Genomic DNA, 23781 nt, shown 5'->3' with positions numbered 1-23781 from the left:
TCCTCCCAAGGAGCAAGCGTCTTTTAATTTCATGGCTGCAGTCTCCATCTGCGGGGATTAGGTTGGATGCTAAATTGTAATTATGATATGGATTTTATTTGCTATTATTAGAGCTAAGAATTTTTTATTTAGACATGTTTTGTGCATTTTTAATTGTACTGGTCTATGACTGTAGTAATAAATAAAATGAAAAACACTTGCAAGATCCGGTTATCATAGCCAGATGTTAGTATAGATATATAGGTAGTCCTCAGGTTACGATGGCAATTGGGACCGGTATTACTGTTGGCTAGTGATGCAGTTGTAAAGTTCAAAGTCGTGTGACTGTGTCATTTAGCAACAGCAATCCTGGCAGTTCCAGTTGCCAGAGTAACTCCAAGACGCATGGGCCATTGAGCAAGAAGTGGCGGGAGTCCCAGGTAAGGAGCATGGGGGCTGCTGCGGGGTTTGGGGGGCTGCTGCGGGGGTATAGTGGGGGAGGCCGGGGGGCCTGGGAGGCCTGGCACAAGCTGCACATGAGTCAACCACAGACCCCAACATATCTCCAGGTACTCCTTCTGACAATAAACAAGGAAGTTCTATTCGGCTACTGAAATGGAACATAGCTGGATGGAAGAACAGAATGTCAGATGGAGACCTGATGAAATTTCTCTCCATGTTTGACATCATAGCGCTGATGAGACATGGCTAACCACCAGTGATAAAGATGCTCACCTACTAGGCATTGGATCACAGTCTATAGCAGAGTGTAAATTCGAGACAAAAGGATGGGCCTCGGGGGATTATGTGTACTTGCCAAGGCAGATTTGGGCTGGCAAGGGCAGGAACTGGTCCTCAGAGATGACCCCTTCTATCTCCTAGCTATTCAATTTAAATACAAATCATTTGAGGTAGTGCTGTTGAATGTGTATCCACCCCCATATTCCTCTCCTGGCTTCTCTCCTGACATCTGGGTGCAATTAGAAAAAACAGTCTTAGAGACAAACATGAAACATCCCAAATCCATTGGGATTCTATGAGGAAACTTTAGCGCTAGAGTGCGGGCTTCCTTGTACGATTATGCCTACTTGAGCATCATACCTGAGGACTATCTATTAAATGGCCCACCCTGGTACTCCAGAGACTCTAAAAGCAACATGGCAGGCCGTAAATTGATCTCCTTAATCTGTACATGCAATCTTCATATCCTAGGAGGCAAGGACCGTTGCTTTATATACCCTTCACCTTCCATGCTGGGAATGCAGGCAGTGTCCTGGATTACATACATATGTGTCTCAACAGACAAAACGGACTTATTCTCAGACATTCAAGGTTATGTGAGGGAAGACAGCGACCATCAACAGATTGCAGTTAACTTTTATGGCAATTCTGATTGAAGACAACCTGTACCACACGACAAGAGGCTACTCGGTAACCTTTGCGTTCTGCAGAACGAGCTGCCTGGTCTCCCGTACACCCTGGGCAAATGCCCACTGGGAAGAGTGACTAGTTATGACAGGGAGAGGGCAGCCTACAGGGCTTCTGCTGACCACATCCTGAGCTCTTTGGCAACCAAAGGGTCAGCAAAGCATGTCAGTTCACATCCACAACAAAGAAATGGCACTGGAAGCAGTTGGAACACATGACTTTAAAACTGGAATAGCTACAGGTGACATTAAACTGCCTCAGGGAAGTTCATGAGAACATGGCAGGAAAATGTGGCTACTGGGTAAGGGAGGAATGGCCTCGTGTGTTGTGCACCCCAAACTCACCTTCTTCCTCAGCCTCAGCCCCAGCCCACACGGGGGAATGTGATTGGCTTTTTTCTTACCAGCAGGAAGTCCACAAATCTCTTCCCTGAACTATTCCTACAAAGGCACTCCTAGGACAGCACTACCTGCCAGCCTCAGTACCAAAAGAGAACAGAAATTGACTGTTGGGAGAGAGGCAGTTATGCTGGCACATTCTTGGGACACTTCACAGACTGGAGGAAAGCATGTTAAACCATGACCCCATGGCTGCCCTGCACGCCTGGCCCTCTAGCACTTTCTCGGTTACCACCAAACAGCCTTCCGCACAAGCTCTTTCCCCTTTAATTCACACATTTTCAAGAACTTCCGCCCATAGTTTCTTGAATGTCCGGGGCCAGCTGGTGCCATATTCTCTCCAAGGACTCCTCCAGAGGATCATAGATAGGTGTTGAAAAAGCACCAGGTTGAACCATGCTGACGTGGACCCCAAAGTCTGCATCTCTTGCCTGGATTGAGACCAAAACAATAAGAACAAAAGAAAGGGCTTGTTCTTAGACCAAGGATCCACAACATTCAATGTCCTGCTCCCACAAGCATCAAATACAGAAAATTGCCCTCTTCTGCTGGAATTCTCTAAAAGGAGGTTCAGAAGGCTGACAGAAACTGTCCCCCAAATATAAAGGTGCCTTCCATGTCCGATTGAAATGCCTTGCTAGGAACCTTCGCTAGACATTTCCTATTTTTTTTCACAGAACCGATTTCCAAATGGCGCCTTCCTTTGGGACCACCAGAGAGAGGTGGATAACTCAGGTTTTCAGCTGGTCAGGACAACTCTCTGGCTAGAAGAAGAATGTGTTTGCCAGTGTGTTTCAGTTGCATTCAATTGATGGGTCATTTATGTAGTTTATTTATTTTTAATTTTTATTATCATCAAATTTATATGCTGCCCGTCTCCCCCAGAGGGAGACTCTGGGCAGCTCACAATTAAAATCAAACAACAAAAACAGTAAAAAGTACTGCTTTACTTCGAATAGCCAAGATTTCACACTGTTCCCGAAGGACATGAGAGTGAGGGCACACCACACCTCAGGTGGTAATTTATTCCACGGGTGGGGGCCACGGCAGAAAAGGCCCTCTTCCTAGACCCTGCCAGTCGAAATTCCTTGACTGGTAGGGTCTGCAACATGCCCGTTCTGCCGGACCGAGTGGGGCAGCCTGATATAACGGGGGCAAGATGGCTCCTCCGATAACCTGGTCCTGTGCCATGGAGGGCTTTAAAAGCAATAACCAACACCTTGAATTGGACCCGGAAGCAAACCAGCAAGCCACGCAGCCTGCGTAACAGGTGTTCTATGTGCCCCTGGGGGCATTCAAAACTGCCGGTGCTGCGCCATTTTCTGCCAGCTGTAGCTTCTGGATCCTCTTCAAGGGTAGCCCCACGCAGAGTAGTAATGCATAATACCAGTGTTACTGTTTATTTTCAATTAAAACATCTTTATCCCGTGCTCTCTGAATGGGATCGAAAAGGCAGTCAACCTGGATAACAAAAAGAGTTAAACACAGGATCTCAAGGCATAGTATCCACATGAAAAAGAGACTTAAAACGTGCAAGTTCCTCACTTTCCAACAGTAATTAGGACTAGGAACAACATCACTAAGCAACGCAGTTGTAAGGCGCAATGCCATGTGACCGTGCCGACTTATGACGGCAGTTCTGGCGGTCACAGTTGGTGCCATGACGTAAATCCAAACATGGTTGCAGCGTCCCGCGGTCACGCAATCCCCATTTGTGGCCTCTTCCCGGCTTCCCCATTGACTTTCCTTGTCGGAAGCTGCCAGTGAAGGTCGCAAATAGTGATCATGTGGCCAGGGGATGCTGCGACCGTCATAATTGTGACTCAGTTGCCAAGCAGCCAAATCATGTTCACATGACTGTGGGGACAGTTGCAACTACAAGGATCAGTCATAAGTCCCCCTCATTCAGCACCATGATAACTTCAAACAGTCGCTGAACAGGTGGTCATTCAACAAGGACTACCTGTACAGTATATCCAATTCAAATCAGACATATTTCAAATAGCCCTTGATCTCCTCTCTTACCTTCCATTTTCTAAATTGGGGGCTTGATGAGAAATGAGATTTTTTCATTATTTCCATTGTTATTTAATGCTTACTTCCATCTGTAATTCATCTTTTCTTTCATGGAACATGAAATGATATCAGATAGTTTTGAGCTGTTATCACCCCTCCGATTACTTATACTATACAGTATATATATACACACACACACACACACACACAGTATATATATCTTTTAAAGGTATCTTTTACTGAAACCGTAATTAAGTACGGCTTCAGCATACCTCTTGACCACTTCCCAACACTTTTTCATTCTAGCCTGGAGGGGACGCCTCCTTAGAAACCCAGAGGGCACATACAAAAGGTTCAGATCGTGATGTAGCTGCTGGGTATAGTTAATGTCTGATGCTGGCCAACCTCCTCATTGGGATAAAAATTGCCCCAATTCATTTGAGAGTCTGAGGCAAAAAGAACAAGATATTGCCCACCACATCACTCCATCCACCAAGGTTAGCAGACTGGCTGACCAAAACAGGCCAGGCCATCGGGCATACACAGCTATGACATCTTGCACCTGAGCCCCTTTGTCTGCCTCCGAACCGATCACATCAGTAACCTCTCTCTACCCAATGGTAGGGCTAGCCCCACTTGTAGTTTGGAAGTCTTGATGAGAAATCTTCAGAAGTTACTTTACCTCAGACTGTCAGAAAAGGCTTCAATGCCGTATTTGGATATAGGATAACCTCCTCCAATGAACGACAGTCTTCCCAGCACACTGGACATGTTGACGACGCTCCCTTTGGCCTTCCTTAAAAAGGGCAGCATGTGAAGCGTTACATCAATTAACCCAAGCAGGTTGACATCCAGCACTGATACAAAGTCCTTCTTGGTCAGCCACTCGTTGGAAGCTGTTGGGTTAGCAGTACCTGCACTGTTTACCAGTCCCCAAAGTCCTGTGGAATCACAGGAGATAAGACTGGTACAACTTCACTTGCTTATCTTTGCAGATTCGCATCCATGCATCCATGCATCCATGCATCCATGCATCCATGCATCCATGCATCCATGCATCTATCTATCTATCTATCTATCTATCTATCTATCTATCTATCTATCTATCTATCTATCTATCTATCTATCTATCCATCCATCCATCCATCCATCCATCCATCCATCCATCCATCCATCCATCCATCCATCCATCCAGGCTTCCATCCAGGCTTCCATACATTCAATATTGCTAACCCCAAATCTTAAAGAAAATATCAGTCCTTCAGGGTAGAACAGACTAGGAATCCAAAGTGATGGATGCTAATATTCTAGAAGATGCCATGCCTTATTAATTTAGGCAAGAAAGCCATCATAATATTGGTACGTTAATAAAAACAATAATGGTTATTTTGGGGCACATTGAGGACACAGAGTAAAAGTTAACCAGGCACAGTACCTTTGTTCCCCACACATGTTTTCACCCACTCAGTTGCTGCCACAATACTCTCAGTGCTGGTGACATCCAGCAGGGTGGTTTTTAACTGGTCCGATGTGACTTTTTCCAGCTGTTCCGCCCCTTCTGGAGTGGGACACGTGGCCAAAACCCGCAGACCCCGGGCATCCAGCTGCCTGGCCAGCTGGTTCCCAAAGCCAGTGTCACACCCCGTGATGAAGGCTTATTTCTCTGTCAGGTTCTTCACCATCTGTCTCTCCTGGTACCATCATTGAAGGAGGTAAAGCCCCACTAGGGCAGCCAGGAAGAGCCACATTGCTGATACCTACCAGGAAGAAGCAAGCAGTGTGAACAGGTGAGGAGCGATGCACATAGCAAGCTTGGGAAGCCCAGACGTTTTACTGTGAAATGATTGGCTAGTGGCCCTTATTGGTAAGACGGAGAACCAGTGAGTAGACCATTTCCTTGGAACCTCTCTGTACAAGGAGAGGACAGGAGATCACCCACATGCGCTCCAGACAGCTGCTTCTCACAAGGAGACCATAGGACACTGGTTTTCTGTGGGTTTGAGTGCCAGGAAATGAAAGGATCAGCCATCTTGCTCGCAACTGTGGCAGAACCTTTCAAAGGACACTACATTCGCTAACCTCCCTCTCTAATCACTTTCAGAAATTACCTATTAACTATCTTAAAACTATTAGCAACCTTCGGAACAATAAGTCTGAAAAGTTGCCGGCTGAGATTATCTTCAACTCTGAACAAAAGAAAAAATTATTATAAGATATGAACTTAAAGAATTAATAATAATAAATAAATATTATTTATTATAAAATAAATAGCTTCTCATGGGAAACACTTGTTTTGGCTGTCTTGGATTGTAAGTAATAAGAAAGATAAGTGACTTTATGATTTTTAGGAACTGGACACAAGAGGGGACCAGAGATTCCAAAGAGAAGGGAAAAAAAACATATAAGCCTGCTTTTGTACTGAGACTTAAGACATGACACAAAACATTATAACATTGGAAATATTAAAGGAGATCTTTGAAGAACAGAGCCAGAAATTAGTGGCTACAATATCAACAGTGTCAGTATAGGTAGTTCTTGACTTACAACCAGAACAGGGACTGCAAAATTCGTCGTTAAGCAGTCCAATAGTGAAGCAAGGCATCACATGAACGCACTCAATTTTATGACACTTTTTGTGGCAGTCATTAAGCGAATCAACACAGTCATTAAGAAAATCACATGGTCGTTAAGTGAATCCCACTGATTGATTTTGCTTGTTGGAAACTGGCTGGGACGGTCACAAATGGTGAACATGTGGCTCCCAGGATGCTGCAACTGCCCTGAATACATGCCAGTTGCCAACCAATCGAATTTTAATCACATGACTGCGTAGTCGCTGAGATGGTCGTAACTGGCTGGAGTTTTAAAAATTAAAGGGGAAATACAAATGACAAACCAAGAGATTGACCTGTAAAATGTTTTCTTATTGGATTTACAAAAGAGGCTTGTTACATCCTTGAAGAGGTTGGTGTGATGGGATAAAGAAGAATTGTAGAGGAATCAAATCCTATGACAATATTTGAATGAACTAAAGATTAAGACTGTTAATAATAAAAGGAACGAATATAAAGTCAGTTTATTTGATCAAAGTTAAAATAAGACTTTTTGTTCCGGCAACCCTTTACAGACTTTTGCTGACACCAGGATTGAAAAGGTGATGTTTTATGGATTTGCTTATAGATAAGGGATGGGATATGAGATGAAGAGACATCTGTTTGTCATCTTTAAGGGCGTGAAGGCTATTAATGTTTATATTTGTTGTGACAAAGTTTGGAAGTCACTTCTTTATATATTTCTTTTCTTTTTCTTCATTATATTCTTTATAATATAATTATAAATTATAAATATAATGGACACATACTGAATCAATGCCAAAACTGAATTGGACACAAATAAATTACATGCTGACTTATGACCTATCAAGATTTATTTCTGGTAAGGTGTCGGATTTTTTTTTTTTCCTTGAGAATAAATGCACGACAGATTCCCTTTCATCCCAAGAGATCATCCTTTGTCTCTTCAGTCTAAAAGTCATGATGCTGAGGCAATTTTGGATTGCTGGCAATATTTCTCAGTGGTATATTAACTGATCTGGTAAATGAACCACCCCGCCCTCCCCAAACACAGACAATGGCCAGAGATTGTCCTTTCACCTTGCAATAACGTTTCGGGTTACTCAGTTGGCAAGGTTCCAACTGTGATCTCCATATACCAGAACATATTTTCCAAATTTCCTCGTGAAAATGTGGCTTAGAGTTAGTTAGAGGAGGACTGACTGTTGTCCCTATCTCATTTTTCACACGCATGCCCCATTGAATCACCCAACCCCTCTATGATTTGGGGCCCTTCCGCGTCTGGAGTTAAACGAGTATTTCACCCTTCCTTGAACTGGCACAAAACAAGGGCAGCAGAAAAGGGATCTCCCGTTGCCAATCCCTAACCTAGCTCGGCTGCATCTGGCTTCAGTCACTGCTGGAGGACATGGCCCTCGTTTGGAAGGGCACTATGGTTATAGGCGAGGTGGAGGATTTTCTCCTCTGGCTTTGCTCTCCTCCCCTTTCAGTAACTCACAGTCAAGCCCTCCAGCAGGAACAGCTTTTAGGCAACTCTAGGCTACCCTTGACTTGGCCTTCTCCCACACCCCACCTGGGCACCTTCCAAGGTGTAAAGAAACACTGGAATAGAGATAGCCGAGGAGGAGGAGGAGGAGGCACGCCCTGCCACAATTGGGCTACTAGCTAGGTCCTGTAGCCTGGGAGAACAGAAATGGATCAGCTGCGGGGCAAGCCCTCTCGCTTCTTGGGGAAGGGGAAAGCAACTGAGCCTGACAAATTCAGGGGAAGTGACAGGTAAGCACATGCGCACTCTCGTCTTCTCTAGTTGGAGGCCATGCGTATGACCCTCCCAGCCAACCCAAAAACTCCTCTGATCCCTTTTGTTTTATTTTGTTATTTGCCAGTTTATAGCCTCCGGTGAAGGGGTTCTTTGGGAAATGGTACAGACCAGCAACAAACAGGCTGTTTCATCTTCCCTGTGTTTCTCCAGGGAGGTTTTTATTGCAAAAAATTAACAAACTTACTTATTGTCTACCTTATGTACTTAACGAACTTACTTATTACTAAGCGTATGTTTTCCTCAAGGGCAGGTAGACCTTGGGTTATATCCATTTGTTCAGCAACTGTTCAAAGTAATGATGGCACTGAAGAAATGGACGTTATGACCAGTCCTCGAAGCTCCAGCCATCGCCCCACCCCTGCGGTCACGTGATCACAATGCAGGCAGCCAGGTGCCCAGCTTGCGATTACGAGGTCACAGAGAGCCACGGTCACATGATCAGCATTTGTGACCTTCCCTGCTGGGTTCCCACAACAAAGTCAATGACAGAGCCAGCAGGGAAGGTTGAAAGTCGCTTCAGTAGGTCTCTCCCGCCATGGCAACCCCACCACCTGCAAGCAGCCTCCACCGGCTCCCCCAAGCCCTTCCCCAGCCCCCCTCGACTCAGGTGCAGCCCGTGCCAGGCCGCCCAGGGCCTCCCACAGCCTCCCCCACTATACCCCCGCAGCAGCCCCCATGCTCCTTACCTGGGACTCCCGCCACTTCTTGCTTAATGGCACATGCGTCTTGGAATTACTCCGGCAACTGGAACTGCCAGGATTGCTGTCGCTAAGTGACGCAGTCACATGACTTTGCGCTTTACGACTGCATCTCTAAGCGACGGTAATACCCCTCTCTATTGCTGTCGTAACCTGAGGACTACCTGTTTCTCTATACTAACATCTATGTCTACATCTTATTCTTAAACAGTCTGTTCTTCTCGGTTGCTTCAGCTTACACCAAAGTCTCTAGCCACCATTTAGCCACCTTCACATTGGCTTCTTTATTGCTGTCAACTGCTGCTCTACTCTGCTGCTGAAGCCTGTGCTTGGCAGTTCCTCAATCTGTCTGGGGTAAAAAAAGGAAGGCACTTTACCAGCTGCTGGTTGGCTGTAGCTTTTCGGCGTGGCTGCTGGAGTGGTGAAGCTGCTGAGCTCTGCTTCTCTTTCAGCTTCTGCGCTGCTGGTTGGGTGCAGTTCAAGACTGCTCCTCCTTTACCATCACTTGCTCTTGACCTGACAGCTGCTCCTCTCTCGGCGGCAGAGTCTTCCTTTATGCTTTCCCAAAAAAGGTGTAAGATGCGACACATCCCGGACACACCCACATTCCGTGTCCTCCGCGTTTTCCTCTCATCACCGAAATCCGATGTGGTGCAATCCTCTTCTGGCTGCCTGACATTCCCGGGGAGAAAAGAAAAGGCAGGAAGAGCTCCTGCTGGCCACTGCAAGGCTGTCCTTCCACGTCTCCCACTGAAGACCCCCTCGCGTCCCCACCACAGCTCAGCTGCCTTTACCCGCAAGGGAAGAGTGGCAAAACATAACCAATGTTATATCTTTTGAATGCGAGCTCCCCCACAAGCTCTTTCTGCTGTAACTCACACATTTTCAAGAACTTCTGCCCTTTCTTTCTTTGCTCTCTTGAATGTCTGGGGCCAGCTGGCGCCATATTGTCTTCAAGGACCCCTGCTGATGATTGTAGATTGATGTTGAAAAAGCGCCAGGTTCAACCACGCTGACGTGGACCCCAAAGTCTGCATCTCTTGCCTGGATTGAGACCAAAGCAATAAGGACAAAAGAAAGGGCTTGTTCTTAGACCAAGGATCCACAACATTCAATGTCCTGCTCCCACAAGCATCAAATACAGAAAATTGCCCTCTTCTGCTGGAATTCTCTAAAAGGAGGTTCAGAAGGGTGACAGAAACTGTCCCCCAAATATAAAGTGCCTTCCATGTCCGATTGACATGCCTTGCTAGGAACCTTCGCTAGACATTTCCCATTGTTTTCATGGAACCGATTTCCAAATGGCGCCTTCCTTTTGGACCACCGTAGAGAGGCGGATACCTCAGGTTTTAAACTGGTCCTGACAACTCTGTGGCTAGAAGAAGAAATGCCAGTGCGTTTTAATTGCATTCAGTTGATGGGGTAATTTATATAATACCAGTCTTACTGTTTATGTTTAATGAAAACATCTTTACCCCACGGTCTTTAAATGGGATCTAAAAAGCATTCAAACTGGCTGACAAAAATAGTTAACCACAGGACCTTAAGGTATAATATCCACATGAAAGACACTTTACAAAATGCAATATATGTAGTCCTCGGTTTCTGACAGTAATTGGGACCAGAAACTCCATTACTAAGCAACACGGTGGTAATGTGTGACCACAGGCCAACTCATGATGGCACTTCTGCCTGTCCTAGTTGCTGCTTCCTTCAGGGCACAAATGTGTAGCCACTAGAACTGTGAAATTTACAGACAGGGCTGTACAACAGAGAACACGTTTTATAGAACACATCGGGGTTGCATGCAAAGGTGATGAATTCACATACTGTTTTCACATTTTCATATTTATTTTATTATATATGTCTGCACTCTATTTTATCTTATCTTATACTATTTTATCCTACTTTTTATCCTTACTCTGTCTTACCTTACTACATTTATCTATTTTCTCTCCCTGTAGTCTATTTATCCTATTTTACTGTACCTCACTTTATTCCATTTTATTGTATCTTACTCTGGCTGATGCCTATGCTTTGATATGGTCAAATCACTAATCAATAAAGTATGCTGCTGCTGCTGCTGCTGCTGCTGCTGCTGCTGCTGCTGCTGCTGCTGGTGCTGCTGCTACTACTACTACTACTACTGCTACTACTACTACTAGACTTTGAATCTGTCTTCAAACAGTGCAAGGAACGTGAGTGTCAGACCAGACCTTGAAAACAACACCACAGGAAGGCTAAAATTACTTTTATTGAGACTGGCTATGATAACAGGATCTTGCACTGTGATTCTGCTCTACCTCCTTCCCCCTTCTTAAACTCCAGTCTGTCAGGGAGGCTTCTGTCTCAGCCACTTCTGAATGTTATCTGGACATTCTGGACCTAGAAAATGTTTTAGCCCTGGCAACAGAGCTGGTATATCTCCATCAAAGTCGTCTTCCTTATTCTCCTCAGTGAGCTCCCAGCAGCCTGAATGAGGGGCTGGTCCAGCTACTTCTCAAGAAGCTGGATCCAGCAGGTGTGAACAACGACTGTCCCAACTCCCCTCTCCTCTTGTTAAGGAAAGTTGTTGAGAAAGTGGTGGGCCTCCAATTAGAGAGAGTTCTGGAAGAAATGGACTAGCTGGACCCGTGGCAGTTTGACTTCAGTCCTGGGCACGGGATAGCAACTGCTTGTGAATTTCCCACAGAGGGACCTGGATGAACACAACCATTGTTGCCCCTCTAGATCTCTCAGCAGCTTTCAGGATACCGTCGACCACAGTGTTTGGTCTTTTGTCCTTGACAGGGTTTTGTTGCCCAAAAGAGAGCAGGTTTCTGACTCATCCCAACTCTTTATTCCTTTTGCAAAAACAACCAGTAATTTCAACTTTTAAAGTATTTTTAAATTTCTTTAATGGTAATTTTATTAAAAATTAAAATTACAAAGATAAAAACTAATAGAAACTAAAGAAGAAAAGAATAAAAAGAAAAATAGGAAGTGCAGAAAAGAAAAAATAGAAAGAAAAATAGAAAAGAAAAAGTAAGTATATAGTAAAGAAAAAAATATATCTTGAAATGACTTCCCGCTCCATCATAAGTATAAACAATTTTAGTAACTTATCACGTTCTCTTAAAATATAACAAATGATCTCTTCTTCTCATATCCCATCCCTTATCTATAAACAAATCCTTAAAGCCTCATTGTTTCAGTCCTGATCAGCAAAAGTCCACTAAGTATTTCCAGAGATGACAACATATCTATTATATACGTGACCAAATAAACCTTCCTTTTACTTTTAACTCTCTTGATTTTTAGTTCCTTCAAATAATGTCCTAAAGCTTTATTTCTTTTCATTTTTTCTTTGTCCCTTCTCACCAAATTCTTCAAAGCTTAACAAGTCTCTTTTGTAAATCCAGTACAGGAAGATTATCCAGGTTACTCTCTTGGTTTGTCATTTGTATATCCCTTTTAATTATTAAGACATCAGCCGGTTTCTTTTGTACCACCAGTGCAGCATCTTTCTACATATCATTCCTGCAGCCTGTCATTTTTACATCCACTTTCAGATCAGTCTCAATCTTGCCCGGTAAAACTTGTTCCTCTTCCATAACATCTTTTACACACAGTCTATCCATATCCAGTCTATCCTGCAGCGCTGTCACCAAACCAACTTGCGTTTCAGTGTAATGAGAAGCAGGAAAAGAAAGGGCTCTGGGCAAAATGAAACATGGGGTTTATTTCAGGCTGAAAGCAAAGGTCTCCTAGGAATTGTCTGGGCTGGCAGCATTCCTTCAAACAGTAGTTTTACCAGATTGATACCTGAAACATTTCAGCTGTTGCTTCTGCCCTAAGGAAACAGTGGGAACTCGCCCAGGACTTTGCCCTTTTATTGGTTGACCCCAGGGCCACAAGAATACGTAGGGTAGCAGTTCATGCTGAATGCAACCTGCCAACCCCCCCTCCCCAAAAAAGCACCGAAGACATTATTTTAAAACATTTTTTAAAAATCTCATTATAGAAACTAGATGGAAACAAGCTGGTATCTGTACGGTGCCTTCCTTAAACTCAATTATCCCCCCCCCTTTTTTTTTTTTGCTTTGCTGTAAGGAATGGGAAGGCCTACCCTTTCCTGCATCTCATTCAAGTTAAATACAGTACCTCTTCCAAGGCAGGAGGATATCTGGGCAGGAATGCTGCCAGCCCAGAAAAGTTGGCCTCTGGTCACACATTACCACCGTGTTGCTTAGTAATGGAGTTTCTGGTCCCAAATACAGTCAGAGAACTACATATATTGCATTTTGTAAAGTGTCTTTCATGTGGATATTATACCTTAAGGTCCTGTGGTTAACTATTTTTGTCAGCCAGTTTGAATGCTTTACAGATCCCATTTAGAGACCGTGGGGTAAAGATGTTTTAATGAAACATAAACAGTAAGACTGGTATTATATAAATTACCCCATCAACTGAATGCAACTGAAATGCACTGGCATTTCTTCTTCTAGCTACAGAGTCGTCACGACCAGTTTAAAACCTGAGGTATCCGCCTCTCTGCACTGGTCCCAAAGGAAGGCGCCATGTGGAAATCGGTTCCATGAAAACAATGGGAAATGTCTAGCGAAGGTTCCTAGCAAGGCATGTCAATCGGACATGGAAGGCACTTTATATTTGGGGGACAGTTTCTGTCACCCTTCTGAACCTCCTTTTAGAGAATTCCAGCAGAAGAGGGCAATTTTCTGTATTTGATGCTTGTGGGAGCAGGACATTGAATGTTGTGGATCCTTGGTCTAAGAACAAGCCCTTTCTTTTGTCCTTATTGCTTTGGTCTCAATCCAGGCAAGAGATACAGACTTTGGGGTGCACGTCAGCATGGTTGAACCTGGCGCTTTTTCAACATCAATCGACAATCATCAGCAGGGGTCCTTGGAGACAATATGGCGCCAGCTGGCCCCAGACATTCAAGAGAGCAAAGAAAGAAAGGGCAGAAGTTCTTGAAAATGTGTGAGTTACAGCAGAAAGAGCTTGTGGGGGAGCTCGCATTCAAAAGATATAACATTGGTTATGTTTTGCCACTCTTCCCTTGCGGGCAAAGGCAGCTGAGCTGTGGTGGGGACGCGAGGGGGTCTTGAGTGGGAGACGTGGAAGGACAGCCTTGCAGTGGCCAGCAGGAGCTCTTCCTGCCTTTTCTTTCTCCCCGGGAATGTCAGGCAGCCAGAAGAGGATTGCACCACATCGGATTTCGGTGATGAGAGGAAAACGCGGAGGACATGGAATGAGGGCGTGTCCGGGATGTGTCGCATCTTACACCTTTTTTGGGAGAGCATAAAGGAAGACTCTGCCGCCGAGAGAGGAGCAGCTGTCAGGTCAAGAGCAAGTGATGGTAAAGGAGGAGCAGTCTTGAACTGCACCCAACCAGCAGCGCAGAAGCTGAAAGAGAAGCAGAGCTCAGCAGCTTCACCACTCCAGCAGCCACGCCGAGAAGCTACAGCCAACCAGCAGCTGGTAAAGTGCCTTCCTTTTTTTACCCCAGCCAGATTGAGGAACTGCCAAGAGCAGGCTTCAGCAGCAGAGTAGAGCAGCAGTTAACAGCAATAAAGAAGCCGAGTTTAGGGTGGCTAAAAGGGGGCTAGAGACTTTGGTGTAAGCTGAAGCAACCGAGAAGAACAGACTGTTTAAGAATAAGATGTAGACATAGATGTTAGTATAGAGAAACAGGTAGTCCTCAGGTTACGACAGCAATAGAGAGGGGTATTACCGTCGCTTAGAGATACAGTCGTAAAGCGCAAAGTCATGTGACTGCTTCACTTAGCGACAGCAATCCTGGCAGTTCCAGTTGCCGGAGTAATTCCAAGACGCATGTGCCATTAAGCAAGAAGTGGCGGGAGTCCCAGGTAAGGAGCATGGGGGCTGCTGCAGGGGTATAGTGGGGGAGGCTGTGGGAGGCCCTGGGCAGCCTAGAACGGGCTGCAGCTGAGTGGAGGGGGGCTGGGGAAGGGCTTGGGAGAGCCGGTGGAGGCTGCTTACAGGGATGGGGTTGCTGCGCCGGGAGAGACCTACTGAAGTGCCTTTCAACCTTCCCTGCTGGCTTCGTCATTGACTTTGCTTCTGGGAAGCCAGCAGGGAAGGTCACAAATGCTGATCATGTGACCGAGGCTCTCTGTGACCTCGTAATCGCAAGCTGGGCACCCGGCTGCCTGCATTGTGATCACGTGACTGCAGGGGTGCGGCGATGGCTGGAGCTTTGGGGACTGTCATAATGTCCATTTCTTCAGTGCCATCATTACTTTGAACAGTTGCTGAACAAATGGATATAACCCAAGGTCTACCTGCATTTGAAGAAAGCATAGGCATAGTAATAAGTAAATTCGTTAAGTACGTAAGGTAGACAATAAGTAAGTTTGTTAATTTTTTGCAATAAAAACCTCCCTGGAGAAACACAGGGAAAATGAAATAGCCTGTTTGTTGCTAGTCTGTACCATTTCCGAAAAGAACCCCTTCACCAGAGGCTATAAATTGGCAAATAAGAAAATAAAACAAAAGGTATCAGAGGAGTTTTTGGGTTGGCTGGGAGGGTCATACGCATGGCCTACAATTAGAGAAGACGAGAGTGCGCGTGTGCTTACCTGACACTTCCCCTGAATTTGTCAGGCTCAGTTGCTTTCCCCTTCCCCAAGAAGCGAGAGGGCTTGCCCCGCAGCTGATCCATTTCAGTTCTCCCAGGCTACAGGATCTAGCTAGTAGCCCAATTGTGGCAGGGTGTGCCTCCTCCTCCTCCTCCTCCTCCTCCTCCTCCTCCTCCTGTTCCTCGGCTATCTCTATTCCAGTGTTTCTTTACACCTTGGAAGGTGCCCAGGTGGGGTGTGGGAGAAGGCGAAGTCAAGGGTAGCCTAGAGTTGCCTAAAAGCTGTTCCTGCTGGAGGGCTTGACTGTGAGTTACTGAAAGGGGAGGAGAGCAAAGCAGAGGAGAAAATCCTCCACCTCGCCTATAACCAATAGTGCCCTTCCAAACGAGGGCCATGTCCTCCAGCAGTGACTGAAGCCAGATGCAGCCGAGCTAGGTTAGGGATTGGCAACGGGAGATCCCTTTTCTGCTGCCCTTGTTTTGTGCCAGTTCAAGGAAGGGTGAAATACTCTTTTAACTCCAGAGGCGGAAGGGCCCCAAATCATAGAGGGGTTAGGTGATTCGATGGGGCATGTGTGTGAAAAATGAGATAGGGACAACAGTCAGGCCTCCTCCTCTAACTCTAGGCAACAGTTTCACGGGGAAATTCGGAAAATATGTTTTGGTATATGGAGATCACAGTTGTAACCTTGCCAATTGAGTAACCCAAAACGTTATTGGAAGGTGAAAGGACAATCTCTGGCCATTGTCTGTGTTTGGGGAGGGCGGGGTGGTTCATTTACCAGATCAGTTAATATACCACTGAGAAATGTTGCCAGCGATACAAAATTGCCTCAACGTCATGACTTTTAGACTGAAGAGAGAAAGGATGATCTCTTGGGATGAAAGGAAATCTGTCGTGCCTTTATTCTCAAGGAAAAAAAAAATCCGACACCTTACCAGAAATAAATCTTGATAGGTCATAAATCAGCGTGTAATTTATTTGCGTCCAATTCAGTTTTGGCATTGATTCAGTATGTGTCCATTATATTTATAATTTATAATTATATTATAAAGAATAGAATGAAGAAAAAGAAAAGAAATATATAAAGAAGTGACTTCCAAACTTCGTCACAAGAAGTGTAAACATTAATAGCCTTCACGCCCTTAAAGATGACAAACAGATATCTCTTCATCTCATATCCCATCTTTTATCTATAAGGAAATCCATAAAACATCAACTTTTCAATCCTGGTGTCAGCAAAAAGTCCGTCAAGGGTTGCCGGAACTTTGCCAAACAAAACAAAAACAAAAAGTCTTATTTTAACCTTGATCAAATAAACTGATGTTATATTCCTTCCTTTTACTACTAACAGTCTTAATCTTTAGTTCATTCAAAAATTGTCATAGGACTTGATTCCTCTACAATTCTTCTTTATCCCATCACACCAACCTCTTCAAGGGTCTAACGAGCCTCTTTTGTAAATCCAATAAGAAAACATTTTCCAGGTCAATCTCTTGGTTTGTCATTTGTATTTCCCCTTTAATTTTTAAAACTCCAGCCAGTTACGACCATCTCAGCGACTACGCAGTCATGTGATTAAAATTCAATTGGTTGGCAAATGGCATGTATTCAGGGCAGTTGCAGCATCCTGGGAGCCACATGATCACCATTTGTGACCGTCCCAGCCAGTTTCCAACAAGCAAAATCAATCAGTGGGATTCACTTAACGACCATGTGATTTTCTTAATGACCGTGGTGATTCGCTTAACGACTGCCACAAAAAATTTCATAAAATTGGGTGCGGTCACGTGATGCCTTGCTTCACTATTGAACTGCTTAACGACGGATTTTCCAGTTCCTGTTGTGGTTGTAAGTCAAGAACTACCTATACTGACACTGTTGATATTGTAGCCACTAATTTCTGGCTCTGTTCTTCAAAGATCTCCTTTAATATTTCCAATGTTATAATGTTTTGTGTCATTTTTTAAGTCTCAGTAAAAAGCAGGCTTATATGTTTTTTTCCCTTTCCTTTGGAATCTCTGGTCCCCTCTTGTGTCCAGTTCCTAAAAATCATAAAGTCACTTATCTTTGTTATTACTTACAATCCAAGACAGCCAAAATAAGTGTTTCCCACGAGAAGCTATTTATTTTATAATAAATAATATTTATTTATTATTATTAATTCTTTAAGTTCATATCTTATAATAATTTTTTCTTTTGTTCAGAGTTGAATTAAATCTCAGCCAGCAACTTTTCAGACTTATTGTTCCGAAGGTTGCTAATAGTTTTAAGATGGTTAATAGGTAATTTCTGAAAGTGATTAGAGAGGGAGGTTAGCGAATGTAGTGTCCTTCAAAAGGTTCTGCCACGGTTCCAAGCAAGATGGCGGATCCTTTCATTTCCTGGTGCTCAAACCGACAGAAACCAGTGTCCTATGGTCTCCTTGCGAGTAGCAGCTGTCTGGAGCGCATGTGGGTGATCTCCTGTCCTCTCCTTGTACAGAGAGGTTCCAAGGAAATGGTCTACTCACTGGTTCTCCGTCTTACCAATAAGGGCCACTAGCCAATCATTTCACAGTAAAACGTCTGGGCTTCCCAAGCTTGCTATGTGCATCGCTCCTCACCTGTTCACACTGCTTGCTTCTTCCTGGTAGGTATCAGCAATGTGGCTCTACGTGGCTGCCCTGGTGGGGCTTTACCTCCTTCAACGATGGTACCGGGAGAGACAGATGGTGGAGAACCTGACAGAGAAATATGCCTTCATCACGGGGTGTGACTCTGGCTTTGGGAACCAGCTGGCCAGGCAGCTGGATGCCCAGGGCCTGCGGGTGTTGGCCGCGTGTCTCACTCCGGAAGGGGCGGAACAGCTGGAAAAAGTCACATCGGACCAGTTAAAAACCACCCTGCTGGATGTCACCAGCACTGAGAGTGTTGCAGCAGCAACTGAGTGGGTGAAAACATGTGTGGGGAACAAAGGTACTGTGCCTGGTTAACTCTTACTCTGTGTCCTCAATGTGCCCCAAAATTACCATTATTGTCTTTATTAACGTACAATATTATGAGGGCTTTCTTGCCTAAATTAATAAGGCACGGCATATTCTAGAATATTAGCATCCATCACTTTGGATTCCTAGTCTGTTCTACGCTGATGGGCTTATATTTTCTTGACAGATTTGGGGTTAGCAATATTGAATGTATGGAAGCCTGGATAGATGGATGGATGGATGGATGGATGGATGGATGGATGGATGGATGCATGGATGCATGGATGCATGGATGCATGGATGCATGGATGCATGGATGCATGGATGTGAATCTGCAAAGATAAGCAAGTGGAGTTGTAACAGTCTTATCTCCTCCGATTCTACAGGACTTTGGGGACTGATAAACAATGCAGGTACTGCTAACCCAACAGCTCCCAACGAGTGGCTGACCAAGAAGGACTTTGTATCAGTGCTGGACGTCAACCTGCTTGGGTTAATTGATGTAACGCTTCACATGCTGCCCTTTGTAAGGAAGGCCAAAGGGAGGGTGGTCAACATGTCCAGTGTGATGGGAAGACTGTCGTGCTATGGAGGAGGCTATCCTATATCCAAATACGGCATTGAAGCCTTTTCTGACAGTCTGAGGTAAAGTAACTTCTGAAGACTTGTCATCAAGACTTCCAAACTACAAGTGGGGCTAGCCCTACCATTGGGTAGAGAGAGAGGTTACTGATGTGATCGGTTCAGAGGCAGACAAAGGGGCTCAGGTGCAAGAAGTCATAGGTGTGTATGCCCGATGCCCTGTCCGGTTTTGGTCATGCAGTCTGCTAACCTTGGTGGATGGAGTGATGTGGTGGGCAGTATCTTGTTCTTTTTGCCTCAGACTCTCACATGAATTGGGGCAATTTTTATCCCAATGAGGAGGTTGGCCAGCATCAGACAATAACAATTCCCAGCAGCTACATCGTGATCTGAACCTTTCGTATGTGGCGTTTGGCTTTCTAAGGAGGCGTCCTCTCCAGGCTAGAATGAAAAAGTGTTGGGTAGTGGTCAAGAGGTATGCTGAAGCCGTACTTAATTACGGTTTCAGTAAAAGATACCTTTAAAGGATATATATACTGTATGTATGTATGTATGTATGTATGTATGTATGTATGTATATATATATATCAGTATAAGTAATCGGAGGGGTGATAACAACTCAGAACAATCTGATATCATTTCATGGTCCATGAAAGAAAAGGTGAATTACAGATGGAAGTAAGCAAAAAAATAACAATGGAAATAATGAAAAAATCTCATTTTTCATCAAGCCCCCAATTTAAAAAATTGAAGGTAAGAGAGGAGATCAATGTTTATTTGAAATATTGTATGTCTGATTTGAATTGGATATACTGTACAGGTAGTCCTTGTTGAATGACCACCTGTTCAGCGACTGTTTGAAGTTATCATGGTGCTGAATGAGGGGGACTTATGACTGATCCTTGCAGTTGCAAGTGTCCCCACGGTCATGTGAACATGATTTGGCTGCTTGGCAACTGAGTCACAATTATGACGGTCGCAGCATCCCCTGACCACATGATCACTATTTGCGGCCTTCACTGGCAGCTTCCGACAAGGAAAGTCAATGGGGAAGCCGGGAAGAGGTCACAAATGGGGATTGCGTGACCACGGGACGCTGCAACCATGTTTGGATTTACGTCATGGCACCAACTGTGACCGCCAGAACTGCCGTGATAAGTCGGCAGGGTCACGTGGCATTGCGCCTTACAACCGCGTTGCTTAGTGATGTTGTTCCTGGCTACCCTTGAAGAGGATCCAGAAGCTACAGCTGGCAGAAAATGGTGCAGCACCGGCAGTTTTGAATGCCCCCAGGGGCACATAGAACACCTGTTACGCAGGCTGCGTGGCTTGCTGGTTTGCTTCCGGGTCCAATTCAAGGTGTTGGTTATTGCTTTTAAAGCCCTCCATGGCACAGGACCAGGTTATCGGAGGAGCCATCTTGCCCCCGTTATATCAGGCTGCCCCACTCGGTCCGGCAGAAGGGGCATGTTGCAGACCCTACCAGTCAAGGAATTTCGACTGGTGGGGTCTAGGAAGAGGGCCTTTTCTGCCGTGGCCCCCACCTGTGGAACAAATTACCACCTGAGGTGTGGTGTGCCCTCATTCTCATGTCCTTCGGGAAGAGTGTGAAATCTTGGCTATTCGAAGTAAAGCAGTACTTTTTACTGTTTTTGTTGTTTGATTTTAATTGTGAGCTGCCCAGAGTCTCCCTCTGGGGGAAACGGGCGGCTTATAAATTTAATAATAATAAAAATTAAAAATAAATGAACGATATAAATGACCCATCAACTGAATGCAACTGAAACACACTGGCAAACACATTCTTCTTCTAGCCAGAGAGTTGTCCTGACCAGTTTAAAACCTGAGGTATCCGCCTCTCTGCGGTGGTCCCAAAGGAAGGCGCCATTTGGAAATCGGTTCCACGGAAACAATGGGAAATGTCTAGAGAAGGTTCCTAGCAAGGCATGTCAATCGGACATGGAAGGCAGCATTATATTTGTGGGACAGTTTCTGTCACCCTTCTGAACCTCCTTTTAGAGAATTCCAGCAGAAGAGGGCAATTTTCTGTATTTGATGCTTGTGGGAGCAGGACATTGAATGTTATGGATCCTTGGTCTAAGAACAAGCCCTTTCTTTTGTTCTTATTGCTTTGGTCTCAATCCAGGCAAGAGATGCAGACTTTAGGAGTCCACGTCAGCGTGGTTGAACCTGGCGCTTTTTCAACACCTATCTTTGATCCTCTGGAGGAGTCCTTGCAGAGAATATGGCACCAGCTGGCCCCGGACATTCAAGAAAGCTATGGGCAGAAGTTCTTGAAAATGTGTGAGTTAAAGGGGAAGGAGTTTGTGGGGAAGGCTGTTTGGTGGTAACCGGGAAAGTGCTAGAGGGCCAGGCGTGCAGGGCAGCCATGGGGTCATGGTTTAACATGCTTTCCTCCAGTCTGTGAAGTGTCCCAAGAATGTGCCAGCATAACTGCCTCTCTCCCAACAGTCAATTTCTGTTCTCTTTTGGTACTGAGGCTGGCAGGTAGTGCTGTCCTAGGAGTGCCTTTGTAGGAATAGTTCAGGGAAGAGATTTGTGGACTTCCTGCTGGTAAGAAAAAAGCCAATCATATTCCCCTGTGTGGGCTGGGGCTGAGGCTGAGGAAGAAGGTGAGTTTGGGGTGCACAACACACGAGGCCATTCTTCCCTTACCCAGTAGCCACATTTTCCTGCCATGTTCTCATGAATTTCCCTGAGGCAGTTTAATGTCACCTGTAGCTATTCCAGTTTTAAAGTCATGTGTTCCAACTGCTTCCAGTGCCATTTCTTTGTTGTGGATGTGAACTGACATGCTTTGCTGACCCTTTGGTTGCCAAAGAGCTCAGGATGTGGCCAGCAGAAGCCACTGTAGGCTGCCCTCTCCCTCTCATAACTGGTCACTCTTCTCAGTGGGCATTTGGACTGGCTGCAGGGGACACCAGCAGAACGTTTGGTCAGACCAGGTTCTGCAGAACGCTTGGTTGGACCTTTCCAAAGAGGGTCAGGTTTCCCAGGCTCTGTATAAACTTGGGCAACTTCCTCCCTGTGAGTGCTGGTCCTGTGATGCCCAGAGGATTGAGCTGAACCAGCTGGCTTCTGCCAGCTTTGTGATGCTGCTTATGTTGCCGTTGGCTGCTGCTGCTGCTGCTAAGGGTTTCTCATGGCCGTATTTTCTCCCGTTTTTATTACTTTTGGTATATTTGAGGAATTGCGCATAGTCCTGGGATCAATCTCACACAGCTCCAGGCACCAAGTTTACTTATGTCACCAAAATTCTCAGCCGTGCCTTTTGCTTACACCATCGTAACTTTGAGGTTCTTAGGGTGATCACTGCGTTTGTTATGCATGGGTCTGTCAAAATGGTTGGTTTCCAGGGTTGTCCACTAGCTACTGGCCTATCTTGATGTGGTGGATGTTGTTTTAACTCAGTGGCCTGGAGGAGGAGCCGTTGTTCACAATTCCTCTGTTCACAGTTCTCTCATTCCCCCCCCCTCTTTCAGCCCATCGCCCCTTCCTTTCTATGTCCACTGAGTGGTCCTTCTTGGGCACTGCCCCCCCACCCGTGCAATAGATTATCCCTTGAGGGCTGGGGGCTCCAACCTCCTAGTTGTTGTAAGGCTGAATAGACCATTGTGCTGCACTGAGTGTTGAAGTGCCTTGGGTAGTCCTGTTTGACATGATTTCCTTTAGTTTATTAGATCACTTCTTACTGACTTTATTCCTTTTTTTAAATGTCTTGGTGTTTGGAATTTGTTTTATTATATTGCAAGTGTGTCATTGTAAACCACCTAGAATTTCTGGATTGAGCACCACACAAACATCTGAAGAAATAAATATATGATGACAATTTCAACATGTTCATAAGCTTAATTATCCATGGAGAGTCAGTTTGGCACTGATTTTAAAAGCCAGGGCTATTACTAGAAACTTCACAATTTCTCATGGATGATAGTTTCTGTGCTTAATGCTTTTCATACCTAGATTACAAAATCGTGCAACTTTCCAAGACATACGGTGCGAAGAACCTCCGTTTGGTGACGGACCGTATAGAGCATGCCTTAACGTCCCGCCATCCTCGTGCTCGCTACTCTGCTGGCTGGGATGCAAAGCTGCTCTTCCTGCCTGCCTCTTATTTGCCAAGCTGGGTGGTGGACTGGCTGTTTCTAGTTTTTTTGTATGTAACAGCACACACAAGTTAGATTGTCTCACTACTAACTTGAGAGCTAGCCATCATTCAGAAGAGAAGACATGGTTTTGCATCCTGCTTGGATTCGCAAGAGCTCATTTCGACAAGTAGGGGCCTCTCACTTTTGCAAACATTCAACAAATGTATAAATGTGAAAGTGGTGTACCAACTGTCCACGTCTTCTCCTAAATGAAGTCCATTAAAGAGCTTCCTTCAATTTGTTTGATATGTTTTTCTTTTGTTGCTACCTTGTTGTCTTGTCTTAGGCTAAAAATGGGTTTTTAAAGAAGTAAAAGCTATAAATAAAGAAATTGCACAAAAACAGCCGTTAGCTTGAGTATTATTTCATGGTATAAAAGAACCAGATTCAGTGCCAAAAAAGAGTAATTGGAAGAGAATGCAGGAAACAGAAAATATCAACTTTAATTCCACTGGAAACACTGAAACAATTGATTCAGCCAACAGTCATTCTCATCCAGACAATTCTGTGCACAATCCTTTCCTTTCCTTTCCTATTTTAATAACG

At 44.8% G+C, this 23781-nt stretch overlaps 1 protein-coding gene and 1 pseudogene across 1 annotated transcript; one reads left to right on the top strand and one right to left on the bottom strand.

The window, feature by feature from the left end:
* Positions 1–2033: 2033 nt before the first annotated feature.
* Positions 2034–5596, bottom strand: LOC148216295 (retinol dehydrogenase 16-like; annotated as a pseudogene).
* A 12540-nt stretch (positions 5597–18136) lies between these two features.
* Positions 18137–23563, top strand: LOC103065145 (retinol dehydrogenase 16-like). Its single transcript, XM_088138532.1, has 4 exons — positions 18137–18476; positions 18871–19129; positions 21213–21370; positions 23051–23563. Exons 1-4 carry the CDS (start codon positions 18164–18166, stop codon positions 23266–23268), a joined length of 948 nt encoding a protein of 315 aa, XP_087994658.1. The 5' UTR covers positions 18137–18163; the 3' UTR covers positions 23269–23563.
* The last annotated feature ends 218 nt before the right edge of the window (positions 23564–23781 follow it).

Source organism: Python bivittatus, unplaced genomic scaffold (assembly GCF_059951505.1).
Source record: "Python bivittatus isolate LINGU-HERP-01145 unplaced genomic scaffold, Pbiv_v1 ctg000220_np1212, whole genome shotgun sequence".
Taxonomy (NCBI): Eukaryota; Metazoa; Chordata; class Lepidosauria; order Squamata; family Pythonidae; genus Python; species Python bivittatus.
The sequence above is the reverse complement of the archived record's forward strand: the minus strand, read 5'-3'. Positions and strand labels throughout refer to the sequence as shown.

Excerpts from the sequence above, each read along its gene's own strand:
- LOC103065145 (XM_088138532.1), top strand. The coding sequence starts at position 18,164 with ATGTGGCTCTACGTGGCTGCCCTGGTGGGGCTTTACCTCCTTCAACGA. Across the intron at positions 18,477-18,870 it reads AACATGTGTGGGGAACAAAG|GACTTTGGGGACTGATAAAC; the intron begins GTACTGTGCCTG and ends CCGATTCTACAG. Across the intron at positions 21,371-23,050 it reads GCAGAAGTTCTTGAAAATGT|ATTACAAAATCGTGCAACTT; the intron begins GTGAGTTAAAGG and ends TTTCATACCTAG.